Below are 15,605 nucleotides of genomic sequence, written 5' to 3'. Positions count from 1 at the left end.
AAAGAATCGCAATAGCTTTTATGTTGTTCTGTTGATTGCAGTACTCAAATTAATTCATGAAAAAAATGTTACTTAGGTCCTTTTGATAAATTATGCGAGATCTATAGTACAGCAGAAAGTCCATTGCTGATAAACGTTCATTTCGAACAATACACCGCAGATTGCTGGTTAATTTTTTTTGACATATACTCTGTCTCGCTCAAACCAACAGCGAATAATCTAGCGACTACTTTAACGAACTATTTAAGGAACAGCTACTTTAACCGACCGTTTCCATTTAGCAAGTACGGTGTTCAACATAATCTGGAGATTAAAATAGCACTTTAATAAAGTTTAAAAAAAACTTAGCAAGTAACCGCACAATATTGAGTAAAACAAATTAAGGGTGTAGCATTTCTGCATGCGGCGAATAAATTTCGCACCGTGTATATAACTGACAGCATGAATGTTTGTGTTGCTTCTTTCGTGCTTTATTGATGATGCTAACCTCTCAAGCAAAGTTTTCCAAAGCTTCAAATGTGGAACACGAAAACTAATGGACGAACACACACGCGCTAGAGACCCGAAGCCGATGACTTCAGCCGCTCGCCTCAACACAGCTGTAAAAGTTTCGTCGTTGGAAATAAAAATCGCATACCTACGTACAGGCTTTCTCGTGCGCTCGTTACGTTTGCTGCCATTTTGTTTCATGCTTTGGAAGGAAAGAAGAGGCGTGTCATTAAGGCTAACTGCTTTTTCGTTTGGTTGGTTTGGGTGGAATGATGGTGTAGTTTGGGCATATGGGTGATTTGAACATAACGTTCGTTTTCATTACACCTCCTTATTTCCATATTATGCGGCTTTTTTTTCATTTATATTTATGTGAATTGTTGGTTTCATTTTCACAAATGTACTTGTACAATTATTACACAAAGGGATGCAAAATCAATGTATGACATACAACTATGTAGTATTATTGAACTTTAATATTACATTGGTGAAAAAACACTACGTGGGAATCAGGAAAGTTGGAAATATATCGAATTTTAATCCATATGTATTTTTCAAAACGCGCCGTTGCGCTAATCATTGTATTTACTATCGCTAATCATTGTACTACCGCACGATCGCATATTTGTAACATATGCATTTTTTCCTTTCTCGTACAACAAAGTTGTACCGAAAGGCTATATGATTGCTAAAAAAAACATGATAGATGGCCCGGAGACCCATAGTGTTATATACCGATCGACTCAGCTCGACAAACTGAGGTGACGTCTGTTTTTTTTGTGTATGTGTACAAATTTTGTAGGCACACTTTTTAGAACTTAGAATTATCCGATTTACTCGCAACAAGTTGCATTCGACGGGGAATTGTTTGCTATTGGAAATGGGCCCGATCATTGCTTTTCGGAATTATTGAAAAAACATTGTTTTTTCCCAAAGGTCCCCCTTGAAAATTCAAAGAACAATTTTTTTTGAATGGTGGCAAGGCAAAAATATTAAAAATGAACGAAAAAATGTGATCTATTCCCCCAAAGAGCTTTTTTGACCTTTCTAATGTGATTTTTTCAATATATTTTATAATGCACGAGAAAGGCATCATCACTGCTAGGTGGATTAATCTGGGTTTTTTTAATCAAAATAAGTCAACTTTCGTGTTACCTATATGAAAGTAAATTGAATTTCTAACCCAAAAAAGTGAACAATTTTAGGCTAAAATGTGTTTTAACGCTTTAATAAGCATTTTAAAATTGACGTCCTATATCCATTGCTGGGTGAAATAAAAAAGCATCAGCCGGCCCCCATTTTGTTTTCTCGCTTTCGTCAGGGCCAATAGCAGACACGAAAGACCATCACCTTGCCGTAACCCTCTGCGGGTTTCGAAGGGACTTGAGAATGCCCCTGAAACTCAAACTACGCACATCACCCGATCCATCGTCGCTTTGATCAACCGTGTCAGTTTATCCGGAAATCCGTTTTCGTGCATTAGCTGCCATAGCTGGTCTCGATCGATTTTATCATATGCGGCTTTGAAGTCGATGAATAAATGATGTGTGGGCACGTTGTATTCGCGGCATTTTTGCAGTACTTGGCGAATGGCGAACACCTGGTCTGTGGTGGAGCGTTCGCCCCAAAAAACCCGCTTGGTACCGCTCCACGAACTCCCTTGAAATTGGTGCTAGTCGACGGCATAAAATTTGGAAGAGTACCTTGTAGGCGGCGTTCAGCAATGTGATAGCGCGGTAGTTGATACAATCCAGCTTATCACCCTTTTTGTAGATGTGACACACGACACCTTCCTTCCACTCCTGCGGCAGAACTTCCTCCTCCAAAATCTTGGTAATAACCCAGTGCAGCGCTCTAGCCATCAGTGCCTCACCACCGTGTTTAAATAGCTCTCCTGGTAGTTGGTCAACCTCATTAGGCTTTGTTGTTCTTCAGCCGGCCAATCTCCTCCTGGATTTCCTGGAACAATCTCGCCCATGCTGCATTCTTCTGCCACAGCCTGATATGTGTAAGGACATAAACGGGAACCTTCTTACGAACGAGCGTGAGGTGATCCAAAGGTGGCGGCAGCACTACGAAGAGCACCTGAATGGCGATGTGGCAGACGAAGATGGCGGTATGGTGACGGACCTGGGGCAACGCGCGCAGGACATATTTCTACCGGCTCCGAATCTCCAGGAAATCCAGGAGGAGATTGGCCAGCTGAAGAACAACAAAGCCCCTGTGGTTGACCAACTACCAGGAGAGCTATTTAAACACGATGGTGAGACACTGGCTAGAGCGCTGCACTGGGTCATTACCAAGATTTGGGAGGAGGAAGTTTTGCCGCAGGAGTGGATGGGAGGTGTCGTGTGTTCCATCTACAAAAAGGGCGATAAACTGGATTGTAGCAACTACCGCGCAATCACATTGCTGAACACCGCCTACAAGGTACTCTCCCAAATTGTATGTCGTCCACTAGCACCAATTGCAAGGGAGTTCGTGGGGCAGTACCAGGCGGGTTTTATGGGCGAACGCTCCACCACGGACCAGGTGTTCGCCATTCGCCAAGTACTGCAGAAATGCCGCGAATACAACGTTCCCACACATCATCTATTCATCGACTTCAAAGCCGCATATGATACAATCGATCGGGACCAGCTATGGCAGCTAATGCATGAAAACGGATTTCCGGATAAACTGACACGGTTGATCAAAGCGAGGATGGATCGGGTGATGTGCGTAGTTCGAGTTTCAGGTTACGGCAAGGTGATGGTCTTTCGTGTCTGCTATTCAACATACAATTTTCAATAAGACCATCCAGCTATTTGGCTTCGCCGACGACATAGATATTATGGCACGTAACTTTGAGAAGATGGAGGAAGCCTACATCAGACTGAAGAGGGAAGCCAAGCGGATCGGACAACACGGATCAACACGTCGAAGACGAAGTACATGATAGGAAGAGGTTCAAGAGAAGACAATGTGAGCCACACACCGCGAGTTGACATCGGTGGTGACGAAAACGAGGTGGTAGAAGAATTTGTGTACTTGGGCTCACTGGTGACTGCCGAAAATGATACCAGCAGAGAAATTCGGAGACGCTTAGTGGCTGGAAATCATACATACTTTGGAATCCGCAAGACGCTCCGATCGAATAGAGTTCGCCGCCGTACCAAACTGACAATCTACAAAACGCTCATTAGACCGGTAGTTCTCTACGGACACGAGACCTGGACGATGCTCGTGGAGGACCAACGCGCACTCGTACACGTAAAAAAATTTAATGTTGTTTATTATTAATATTTCTAATACTTTTTTGCCAAAGCAGGCGCTTAATGACATGTATAAGATAAAACTTATACATCGCATTAGTCACATACATTCGGAAACTTATACTTTTCATTAACTTATGAATGTTATTAGCTTTTTGATATGGGATCATTCATTAGGTGGCATAATGAAGAGTATAAGTATTTTCGAATGGTTTTTTGCCATAACATATAAGGTTATTTTTTTACGTGTAGTTTTCGAAAGGAAAGTGCTGCGTACCATCTATGGTGGGGTGCAGATGGCGGACGGTACGTGGAGGAGGCGAATGAACCATGAGTTGCATCAGCTGTTGGGAGACGGAGAACCATCCATCGTTCACACCGCGAAAATCGGACGACTGCGATGGGCCGGGCACGTAGCCAAAATGTCGGACAATAACCCGGTGAAAATGGTTCTCGACAACGATCGGACGGGCACAAGAAGGCGAGGTGCGCAGCGTGGTTGGCGACGTGTAGCCATGGACCGAGCCGAATGGAGAAGACTCTTATATACCGCACAGGCCACTTCGGCCTTAGTCTGAATAAATAAATAAATAATGACTCCCTGAACTCCCCCAAGAAATTGTGACGTTTGAGCGGGTCGCATAATGAACGCAAAATGAACTTTTGTTCAAGTGGACGACCCGCTCAAATGTCAAAATCCGTCGGGTGAGTGAATTCGATGAACTCCTGCATAAGTCTATGGTCCAATGCACCGAGTTCATCATTGACGTTTGAGCGGTGCGCTGTTTACTAAGAATGAATACTTTTTCATTCATCGAGTTCATGCAAGTGATCATTTTTAGTAAACAGCGCCCGTCTCAAACGTCATTGTGTTCATTCGGTGCATTGGACCATGGGGAGGTGCATCGAATGAACACAATGACGTTTAAGCGGTGCGCTCTTTACTAAAAATGAACACTCTTTCATACATCAAGTTCATTCAAAATGAACTTCGGCACCGCTCAAACGTCAAATAATGAACCTATGCATTGCCCTATAGACCTGTGCAGGAGTTCATCAAATTCACTCACCTGATGGATTTTGACATTTGAGCGGGTCGTCTTCTCGAACAAAAGTTCATTTTGCTTTCATTATGCGACCCGCTCAAACGTCATAATTTCTTGGGGGAGTTCATCAAAATCCATCGGGTGAATGAATTTGATGAACTCCTGCACAGGTCTATGAGGACGTGCACCGAATGAACACAATGACGTTTGAGCGGTGCGCTGTTTACTGAAAATGAACACTTCTTCATAGACTAACGCAAAATGAACTGCCCCAAGAAATTATGACGTTTGAGCGGGTCGCATAATGAACGCAAAATGATCTTTTGTTTGTGTGGACAACCCGCTCAAATGTCAAAATCCATCGGGTGAGTGAGTTCGATGAATGAAAAGATATTTTAGTTAATAGATAAAGATTGTCGCTTCGGTTCTCTTTGTTCTGCTGTCCGGAACATGTTGGGTACCAAGCTGTCAAATCGTATGGATTTTCCTTCTTTGACATTTAGCTCCCCTATCCTCGCCCGCAAAAGATGTTCCGGACAGCGACGACAGCGACAATCTTTATCTAGTAACTAAAATATATTTTCTCATAGTAGTGCTGTCCAGAGTCTATTACATATAGAGTAACGCAAAGAGTGAAGCCAAATCTACCTATTGAACTGTCAAACCGTCTACCTATCGAGCAAAGTAAACAAATGCTTGTTGGTAAGGCGGAAGTATTGTTATCGCCTAATGATTATTATGGCGAATTAAAACGCATGAATTGAAATGTATTAGATTATTGTTCTAGGAACAGCTTAAAAAAACTTCAATACACCCCCAAATAAAGTAGCAACAAGAAACTCACGTGTTTGCACTCTGTGGGTGACTTGGTTATCGAATTAAAAAGCTTTAGCAGTGAACACTCCCGTGAAGTCACTTTAAGGGTTGAACAAAAATGAAAGTTGCAAACACAATAACAAGAAGATCATTCACGGAGAAATTGGAATACACAGAAATGGGTGTTTTTTCACCCATCTTCGAGATAACTGGACTAACCCATAAGGTGGGTAAAGTGGCTTTACCCATAAATGGGAAGAAGGCTTGTACGTCAAAATGGATGTGTACTTTTCAACCATCTTCATGAAACTATAATTTATTCAGATGGGTGAAAAACACCCACCTGCAGTAAAAAAATTCTGCGTTGAGGATTCTTGTCCAGTAATAAATTTTGATAACAAATGAGTATATTTCACAAAACAACCATTTATAAATTTATTTTCTTCAATGACCGTATACATTAAATATATTTAAAAATCGTATCAGATCACTACATCTGGTCCTTTCCTTGTTTGTTATATGATTTGTCCAACAATGTCCTTCCGCATGCTATTCGTTTCGTTTTAAAACCACCCAGGCTAGGAATCCAGGTCTCTTCTGTAATTGCATCATATATGTTTCGAGATTTAATGCATAATAATCTGAAAAAACACATACAATAGGTTTATCTAAGAATCCGGAACGTTTTCAAGCAAATTCTTTACATTACTATCAACGCTAATCAAGTTCTTTGATAACACACTCATTTTACTTACATTTATGCGTAAAGCTTCAGCATCTATAGCTATCGCTGGCCCTTTATTTCGGAAAAAGGCCAAGTATAAAAATGTAGATACTTCGAGACACCGGTCTAGAACTTCATGAAAAATAACTAACTGTTTTTTCATCCATAAATGAATAAAAAGTATACTTGCATTTTAAACCGAATGGAACTGTTTGAAAATGGGTATTTTCCCCTCATTCTCCATATTTTGAAATCACCCACCTTTTTGACAGCTTCATATAGATTCCGAAGGTGGGTGATTTTAATACATGAAATGTGTATTCTCAATTCTCCGTGTTCAGAATAATTGTAAGAAGATCCTCTTTGCGCAACTCTATATAATAGACAGTACACTCAAAATAATTTTCACTTAGAATCTACTTGAAAACATATGCAGATATTTTCCATGTAGTTTCAATTGTAAAAGTTAAATGATTCATTAGTGATGGCACTCATTATTCTTAATTCACTAGAAATTAAAATAAAAATTGAGTGAATTTTCGTTTGGCCATGTACTTAAATTTTAAGTGAAACTTCGATATTTTTTTTTCTAGTTTCCCTGTAGATGGCATCCCGTCCACTAGAAGCGGACGAGGGCAAAAAAGGAGTAGAAAGTTAATTCACACCCAAACAGATTTTTTTGCAAGTCGTTCTCATAATGCTTCTGCAAAATGTTTCATTAGCGATTGTTAATAAACATTTTTTGCAATTCGTTCTCATAATGCTTCTGCAAAATGTTTCACTAGCGATTATTAAGGTCACTCCTGACGGAATCCAAGTTTAAAAGTGCTCGCGTTTTCGGGGGCACACCACTCGATTCAGAGGCGGCGCACAACTGTCATTTTTGTTTATTTAGCTTTGCTGCGTCGCAGCATGCGTGAAATAATAAAAATGACAGTTGTGTGTTGCTTCCGTATCGAGTGGTGTGCCCCCGAAAACGCGAGCACTTTTAAACTTGGATTCCGTCAGGAGTGACCTTAATAAACATACTTTTCGCTCTGAGAACCCCACTCATATATTTTTCATACATTCATTTTGAGTAGAATTCACTAGAAGAGTATATAGATATTATTTTCTATGTTTTCTAATGAATTCCACTACATTTCTTATTAAGATGCACTTATGATTTGAGTAAGTTTTATTTGATTCCAGTAAGGCCGATGAAAGTTTCGGATTTTAAAGTCTACATGACTTTTTATAGTGAAATTAAAGTGACAATTATTTTGAGTGTATAAATTTATTTCTGAGTGACAGTGTCATTCTCGTGCGAGTTTGGTCACAAAATATTTTGGGCACAAGCTGGACAAACTCATCAAACAAAAACATCCAGAGATGAACTTCAACGTACGGGTGAACGCGATAAACTCGATAAACTTCATCGTTTATGCATAAAAATAAACAAAAACATTTTTTGCGTTTCATGTTTATGCGGTTTATGCTGTCGGCCACTTTCCAATTTTCCAATGTTTATGTTATCGATGTGAAAAGTTATTTTATTTTTGATCTGAAACGCAGTGTTAATTAACAGATGTTCGTGCTTAATGAAATTACCGAAATTACAATAGGTAAATGAAACTACGAGCAAAGTGTTTAAATTTGATTTGTAATTAAGCATCTACGTCCTCACATATCCTAGTGTTTTTAGGTCAGGGCAACCATGTCCGACAGTGAAGAATGTGATTTTTCTGCAAGTGAAGATGAGTGGTTGCCGGAAAATGTTCATGGAAAAAATGATGCGAAAACCGCTAAATCAACTACTTCAGCAAGGGATGAGTTGTACGATTCAACGGACGACGATGCATCCGGCGACGAAGAAGTACCACGTAAACGTGCCAAAACAAGAGCGTCTAAAGCTAGGTGTGTATATGTTAGGGACTTTGCCACAGCATCCACAACATTTGAGAAACTTACGAGCATCAGAGTATAATTTGAGAAGAGCCGTGTTGATTTTAATCATCTTGCTGTATAGCATTTATAAAATAAAAGCTTTCCCTCTCGCAAAGTTTTATTAAAATAAAAAAAAAATACTCAGGGCCGTTATCTTCGCCTCTGCTTAGACCATACAACCTCTGAATATGATTAAATTTATCAATGCATTATTTCAGGATCCCACTATCACGGATAAAATTAAAAGTATCAGCATCGGATAGAAGAAAGCAATACGCAAAAATTCAATCAGATGAAATAAAAAGCAACTTAAAGGATTCTGACAGCAGCGGAGATGAACATTTGGTCAACCCTAATCAGTTAGACTTGAATTCTGACTTTTTCAACGAAGCACCTGTTGAACAACATTCGGAAAATGTACCGGAATTTGACTGTAATGTCGGAGTGCGGCTCTCTGATTCATCTGAAAAGGATGATTCTGATGCAATGGACACGTGTGAACAACAATGTGATGGGGATGTAACACGACCTACTGGCAAAGATCTCATCGCAAAAATTAATCGAAGCTCACGAACTTTCGTAAACTTTGAAGGAGTTAATCAGTTTAACAAAAACATTCAACAGGCTAAAATCCAATTTAATTCTATGAAATCGAAAGAATCCAAAAGGGATACAGCTGTGGACATTGGAGATTTGTTAGCTATGGGGGAACATCAAAAAGGAGAAACAAGCGTCGGTCCAACAGCTAAAAATATGAAAGATGAATCAGATTCTGATTGGGAGGAAGTTGAAGAAAAAGAGGAACCTGGAGCACAACAAGATGTACAAATAACACTGGATGCAAATCCGGTAGCTATCCATGAAAAGAAACGTTGTAAAACATTTGATATTGAAGCATGTGTAAAGCGAATCGTCAATCGTGAGAAGCGGGAAAATCAGCTCGTTCTTCACAAAGTTAATATCGTTATGGGAATTGCCCATGGAAATTATGTCAACGCTGTTTTAAACAGCTCCAAACTACTTGCGCTAGCTCTGACCTTGATTCCCTCACAAAAGTGCTATCCGAAAGATAGGACCAATCTGCAATATATTGAGCAAATCACAAAATTTTTCAAGGAAATTGTAGATCTCAAAGAAAGACGAATGTACTGTCGCTTCAAAAAGTTGCCAGCATTAGAGACGTCTCTGCGGTTGCAGATGCTTACCAAGGCGGCCATTTGCAAGCGTGATTACATTCTGTTATTTATAATTTTGCTGCGCGCGATTGGCATCCAGTGTCGCATGGTAATGTCCCTGGCGGTAGTGCCAAAAAAGGTGCCCCAAAGTGAAATGCATCAATCACAGACTAAGTCGAATGATAAGCCGCAAGAACATCAGTCGCTACCCAAAGCATCCACTTCCTCAACTTCTGCCTTGGGTCTGAAAGCCAAGTCCGGTAAAGTTGATCGCAATAAGGATAGAGAAGACATCAAGCAAAAAAGTAACTCGGGTAAGAGTGTTAATAGCTCAGCAAAAATACCACAGCTTGATGGAAATGACGATTTACCCGGTGGGCCTAGTAAGCAGCCTAGACTGGATCCTGTACAGAAGAAACCGGCTATTAGAAAAGATAAGAAAAATAACCCGGAATTTAAGGTGAGTTTGAAACGGCTATTTTCCAATAATGTTTAATTTCAAGTATTTAATTGAATCCAATAAGGGATAGTCTATAAACCATGTTTAAGCTTATTGGTTAGGCTTATCGGCACCGCTTAAGAGATAAGCTGGATAAAGATAACTTTGCACAGTACTTTGAGAACGGTACACAACATAATGCCTCGCCAGATATCGCATATAATAAGGTCACCCTTTTTGTGCACCTTCACTAAGATACCTTGCATCTAGTCGACCGGGAAAGTTGCGGTGCCCCAGATGTTACGAAATAAACGATGCAGTCAGCGGATGTCATGGGGTCAGCTTTGAGCATCTCGGCTGATATGCGATCGAGCTCTGGGGCTTCGATTCCATACTTTGAATGGCTGTTTGAATCTCCAGTGATGGAGCTTCGGTATTGACGCGTGTTATACGTCGGATCCTTGGCAGATCATGTCGAGGTGGTGGTGGCCTAGCTGCCACTTGAAAAAGTTGTTTCAAGTGCTTGAACTAGCGTTTCAGCTGGTCAGTTGGGTCGGTCAATAACTGACCATTCGCTTCTTTCACAAGCATCGTTGCATTTATCTTCGCCCCGCTTAAGCGTCGTGAGATATCGTAGAGGAGGCGAATGTCCCCGGTTGCAGCGGCTCTCTATCCTTCGTCGGCCAGCGTCCACCCACACTTGCATGTCCCGTCGACATGAGCGTTTCACTTCTATCTCCAGAGCCGAATATTGTTGACGGGCTAAGACTTTGGCTCGTGGATTTGGCTTTTCTTCGTTCCTCTATCTTCCTCCAGGTCTCATCCATCGGTGCTCCATTGTTTTCTCTGGGTGCGCAGTTCGCCCAGATTATTCTCGCTGGTGGCGATGAAAGCATTCTTTATGGCAGTCCATTGGTCTTCCACGCTGCCACCTTCCGGAATATATGCAGCACGCGTCTCACGAGCAGCACGACCGTTTCACCGTAGCACCGTCGGCGTGTGTTGAACCGTCATCCAATTCAAATCTCTCATCCTGCCGATGACTCTTTGCAATGCGCAGGCGTATGTCGTCGATGAGGAGAGTGATTATCAGAAGCGATATCGGCACTACGTTCATCAAGAAGACTCCGTTTCCATTTTCGGCCGATGCAGATGTGGTCGATTTGATTTGCTGTAAAGCCGTGACGGGAGACCCGTGTGACCTCGTGAATCGGTCGATGAGGGGAGATCGATCCCCTGATCAACATGTTGTTACCACAGAATTCTGATGCTCTTTCTCCCATCAATTTCAGCGAAACGATTTTCCGGGAAATGGCACATTCCTCAGAATGGCATTCCGCATCCACGTGTCTTTTCCTTTTTGTCACTTATTACTTACGATGTTTACCACTCTTGCACAAAATAATATTTTTCGCCATTTTTAACGTGATAAACTTTTATTTTCAGAATTCATCTGCCAATCTACAAGAAATAAACATGTTTTCGCCTAGGAAAACCCGAAAACAACGTCAAGAACAGCTCAACAGCAATTCCAATAATGAGTTTCCAAAATCAAAACCTAAGAAACCAATTGATAATCTATCCGACACTAACCCTCCTACTTCCTCCCCAACTTCATCCTCGTCTATTTTAGTGAGGAAAGACTACAAGGTCCAACCCAAAAATATAACTAATAAGAAACATGATAAGCTTGCTAAAGAAATAAAAACTGTATCAGAGGTATCACCAAGCAGCTCAAGTACAGTCAAAGGCAACAAACGATCAACAAATTTAGTACCGCCAAAAGCAATGAAATTACCATCCGAAGAACATAAAACACCTGACTCAGTAAAACCAAAAAATAAGTCAAAGACGAGCCCTAAAATACTTAAAGTGGAAATCTTCGACAAAAAACTCAAGCGACGGCTGGACCGTCGTGTGCTGTCCACGGATGATGAATTTCGCACAGTAGCAGATGACAAAACCAAGGTCAAATCCGGCGTTAATCTCTGGATTGAAGTATTTGCTGAAGACGAAGAACAATGGATAACGATCGACGCAGTGGGCGGCAAAGTGCACTGTTTGGAACATATCATAAAACTGGCTTCTTCTCCGTTGGTCTACGTCCTTGCCTGGAACAATGACGGTAGCATCAAGGATGTGTCTCCACGGTATTGTCCAAATTATGCAACCTCCACCAAAAAGCTCCGCATCGATAAGGACTGGCTTGACGAAACGCTAGCTAAGTTTCGGGGAAAGCAAACGGCTCGCGATATCGAGGAAGATCGCGCCCTTAATCGAGCTCTGATGGAGCAACCCTTACCAAAAACCATCAGTGAGTACAAAAATCATCCTCTCTACGCTTTGAAGCGACACCTGCTCAAGTTCGAAGGCATCTACCCGCCCGATGCGCCGACACTGGGATTCATTAAAGAAGAACCGGTCTACGCAAGGGAGTGCGTTCAGATGCTGCACTCGCGTGAAATTTGGCTCAAGCAAGCCCGAACAGTCAAGATGTTCGAAACGCCGTATAAGGTCGTCAACGCCCGTCCCAAGTATGATCGGGTAGGTCCGTTTATTTTATGCCGCGAGTATTGATATTTCATACATATTTGTCTATCCGTAGGCTGCCGGACAGATGTTGCCAGCTCAACCGCTAGAGCTCTACGGCTATTGGCAAACCCAAGATTATGAACCTCCGACAGCCGAGGACGGAATAGTTCCAAGAAATGCATACGGCAATGTTGAACTCTTCAAACCCTGCATGTTGCCAAAGAAGACCGTTCATTTACAATGTAGGTACCAATTCAAATATTTAGTTTACTCTGAATATCAAAGCGTTATTAAATCAATTTGAAGTCAGAAGAAGAATGTTTTGAATATCCGGCGAATATTTCCTAAATAATTTGGAATAAAAATCTAAACGAACTCTTGATTAGCTTAAATTTTATACAAATAGAATGTAAAGTAAGGCAATTTCTTATATTGGCGGTCATAATGTAATAAAACACATTCTTTTCTATTTGAAATTCAAAATCTTTCTGTTTGTTATAATCACAATCATATGCTGGTTCTAGATTGCTGTTCATTTGACAGCTATTTTCAAATACTGGTGTCGCTTACTTATTTTCTACTGAAATTATAAAACAAACAATCTTTTTTATCATTCATCATCAACAGTGCCCAGTTTGAATCGGATCTGCAAAAAGTTAGGCATTGACTGCGCCCAAGCAGTAACCGGATTCGATTTTCATGGTGGAAGCAGCCATCCGGTGTACGATGGATTCGTGATTTGCGAGGAATTCAAAGATATTATTGTGGACGCCTGGTACCAGGAGCAAGAACAAGAGGAAAAGCGAGAACGCGAAAAGTACGAAAAGCGGGTCTACGGCAATTGGAAGAAACTGATCAGAGGATTATTGATCCGCCGGAAGTTGCAGAATAAGTACAACTTTGATAACCTGTCTGGGTAGTGTGAGAATTTCACCAAGAATAAAATTAGAATAACCTCAGAATTCATTTAATTTATTTTAATCACATCCCATAAGATTGTTTGTTACTCTTTTAACGATTAGAGTAATTACTCTAAATTTATCGAGTTGTCCTTTCAAAAATGAATGTCTACCAATGTAGCTTTGTACAACGAACGAAAAAATTGAAAAAAATGTGCAACTTACTTGGCATCTATCTGTAAGTATCTCTCAAACGAGGATCTGGTTTGTAACGAACTCTAATTCTGTTCGGCTCAAGGACGATAATTTGGTGTTGAGCGACGATTCGCCCGATTGGATCTTGTATTACGACGCATCGGTGGACTAATCTGTTGTTGCGCGTAGGACTGTCCGTGCTGACGGTGCGGGGAAATATGATGCTGGAATGCTCTGTTGGGACTTCCCATCGGTGAACGCTGCTGGTGCATTGGGACCACTCCTGGGCCAGAACGGTTTAGAGCTAGAAAAAGGCAACATGTCATTCATATTATCATAGACTTTGCAACTCTAGCTTTTTTTTGCTTACATCGTCCTTCATTCAAACCTGTATATCTTGGAATGCTACCGCGCACCCCAAAACGACGACCGCGACCCCGACCACGACCGCGTGTGCTTGGTGTTGGCAAAACCTCTGCCTCACTTCCTTCATCCATCTGTAATCCACATAAAAAGTTTTAAAATATGAGAACTTTCGGGAAATGGCATCTCGTCATCACTCACCGGAGTTGAGGTAGATGACGTCCCAGGTTTTTCGCCATCTGAAGTGACACTGTCCGCTGATTCTTCATGCGTGCCAGTATCCGTACTTCTATCCCGGTTTTCTCCCTCGATGTCCATCTCCAAATCATCATCGTCCATGGCTTCGCCGGAGTGTGCAGCGGTGGCCTCAGAAGTCGAGGCCGCCTGATCATTATCAGTCCTTTCTACCGTTGTTGATTCAGTGATATCATAGTCATCGTCATCTGTGTGATAGGAAAGAATATGTCGTCGATCTAGCAAAACAATAATTTTCGAACAAACCTTCCGCAGCAGAGACCGTCACTTCAGGAACCTGACTTTCTCCTTCGCTGCTTACACCAGAAGGACCCTCTGTAGCTTCCTGCTGCCCGACGTCTTCGTTGGTAGCAATGGACGAGGCACTGCCTGATGGCGCCAGTTGTTCTCCAGCCTGTTCCGCTTCATTGCTACTGTTCGAGGGAACTGCCGCTTCTCCGTGAATAACAGCTCGTTCGTGTTCGCTCGGTGACGTCTGGAGTGGAGTGTTTGGAACGCTACGACCGGTAGCACCGCTTGTTGCACCGGATTCGTCCAGCTGCGATAGATCCATACGGGTGTCGTCGATACCGACCGGTAGCATTTGATGGGTTTCTATCACAGCGCTGGAGCGACCCGTTTCCGAAAAGGTAAACCGTGCATTCGGTACTTGTGGGTGTGGCGATGATACAGCATCACTGAAACTAATTCCAAACAGAACGTACATATGAGAGTTTTGTGTGTAATAAGGTATAAAACACGACCCACGAAGCCATGACTTTCATAGGAAGATAAAGCTATTGAGAACTATATATACACGTTATCTGGAGTATAATACATTTAAAATGCGACATCAAACTATTTTGAGTTCCGCTACATATACCTATCTATTAGGGGCAAGCCAGAGTAAAAGCCTTCCCATGGCCTCTGCTACACGCAGAGAAAGTTAACCTATTTGAACTAAAAAATAATTTTATTGAATATTTTTTTAAATTCAAACTATTTCTTTTTTAAAATCAAAAATAAAATATAATTGATTTAACAATTTTTATTGTTGTTTTTACATTAATCTAGAAAATAATAATAATTTTAGATTCAACAATATTTCTCGGGTACTTATTCAAAAGGACGTATGTGATTTTGTAAACAAAGATCCAAACGTCGATTTTTCCAATCTGGTGGCACTCCCACGCAAACCAACACCACCAATAGGTAGCCGAAGGCTTCCCCTACCTGTCTGTGGTGATGGTTTGCGTGGGAGAGCTATCAGATTGAACAAATCGACGTTTGAATCTTTGTTTACAAAATCACATACGTCCTTTGAATAAGTACCTGAGATTCTTACCAATAAAAATTATTTCATTGAAATCAAAAAATTTTTTTTGTTCGTTGGATTTGCCGTTCTGACACACACACTAGCTTATTATGTAAATGTGTATGTGTGTTTTAAATGTTCATAATTTGGCAAAGCCGCCATTCTAGTTATTTGAAAACGGTAAATGGACTCTGAAGA

The 15,605-nt window shown here is 41.2% G+C and overlaps 2 protein-coding genes across 6 annotated transcripts in view; one reads left to right on the top strand and one right to left on the bottom strand.

The window, feature by feature from the left end:
- Nucleotides 1–7,708: 7,708 nt before the first annotated feature.
- On the top strand, nucleotides 7,709–13,363 carry LOC134225592 (DNA repair protein complementing XP-C cells homolog). Of its 5 annotated transcripts, none has more exons than XM_062705793.1 (6): nucleotides 7,709–7,898; nucleotides 8,014–8,225; nucleotides 8,474–9,890; nucleotides 11,316–12,413; nucleotides 12,475–12,643; nucleotides 13,029–13,363. In XM_062705793.1, the coding sequence occupies exons 2-6, from the start codon at nucleotides 8,026–8,028 to the stop codon at nucleotides 13,319–13,321; spliced, it is 3,177 nt and encodes a 1,058-aa protein (XP_062561777.1). In that variant the 5' UTR covers nucleotides 7,709–7,898; nucleotides 8,014–8,025; the 3' UTR covers nucleotides 13,322–13,363. The 5 variants fall into 5 exon arrangements, with proteins under 5 accessions (XP_062561777.1, XP_062561775.1, XP_062561776.1 ...); XM_062705791.1 differs by having other exon boundaries at nucleotides 8,005–8,225; XM_062705792.1 differs by having other exon boundaries at nucleotides 7,709–7,933.
- Nucleotides 13,353–15,605, bottom strand: part of LOC134225591 (nucleoprotein TPR) — a 41,786-nt gene continuing 39,533 nt past the window's right edge. The window contains exons 6-9 of the mRNA XM_062705787.1: nucleotides 14,360–14,796; nucleotides 14,060–14,301; nucleotides 13,866–13,992; nucleotides 13,353–13,799 (exon numbers count right to left, since the gene is read on the bottom strand). Coding sequence (XP_062561771.1) covers nucleotides 13,594–13,799; nucleotides 13,866–13,992; nucleotides 14,060–14,301; nucleotides 14,360–14,796 — 1,012 coding nt within the window. The 3' untranslated portion in view covers nucleotides 13,353–13,593. The remainder of the gene's footprint in view (nucleotides 13,800–13,865; nucleotides 13,993–14,059; nucleotides 14,302–14,359; nucleotides 14,797–15,605) is intronic.

The sequence above is a fragment of the Armigeres subalbatus genome, chromosome 3 (assembly GCF_024139115.2).
Source record: "Armigeres subalbatus isolate Guangzhou_Male chromosome 3, GZ_Asu_2, whole genome shotgun sequence".
Classification (NCBI taxonomy): Eukaryota; Metazoa; Arthropoda; class Insecta; order Diptera; family Culicidae; genus Armigeres; species Armigeres subalbatus.
Note: the sequence above shows the minus strand (reverse complement) of the source record. Positions and strands in the feature narration are given on the sequence as shown.

Bases quoted from the DNA above. Each gene is read 5' to 3' on its own strand.
- LOC134225592 (XM_062705793.1), top strand. From the start codon at position 8,026: ATGTCCGACAGTGAAGAATGTGATTTTTCTGCAAGTGAAGATGAGTGG. The intron at 8,226-8,473 runs GTGTGTATATGT...GCATTATTTCAG, and splicing joins ACAAGAGCGTCTAAAGCTAG to GATCCCACTATCACGGATAA. The intron at 9,891-11,315 runs GTGAGTTTGAAA...TTTTATTTTCAG, and splicing joins AAAATAACCCGGAATTTAAG to AATTCATCTGCCAATCTACA.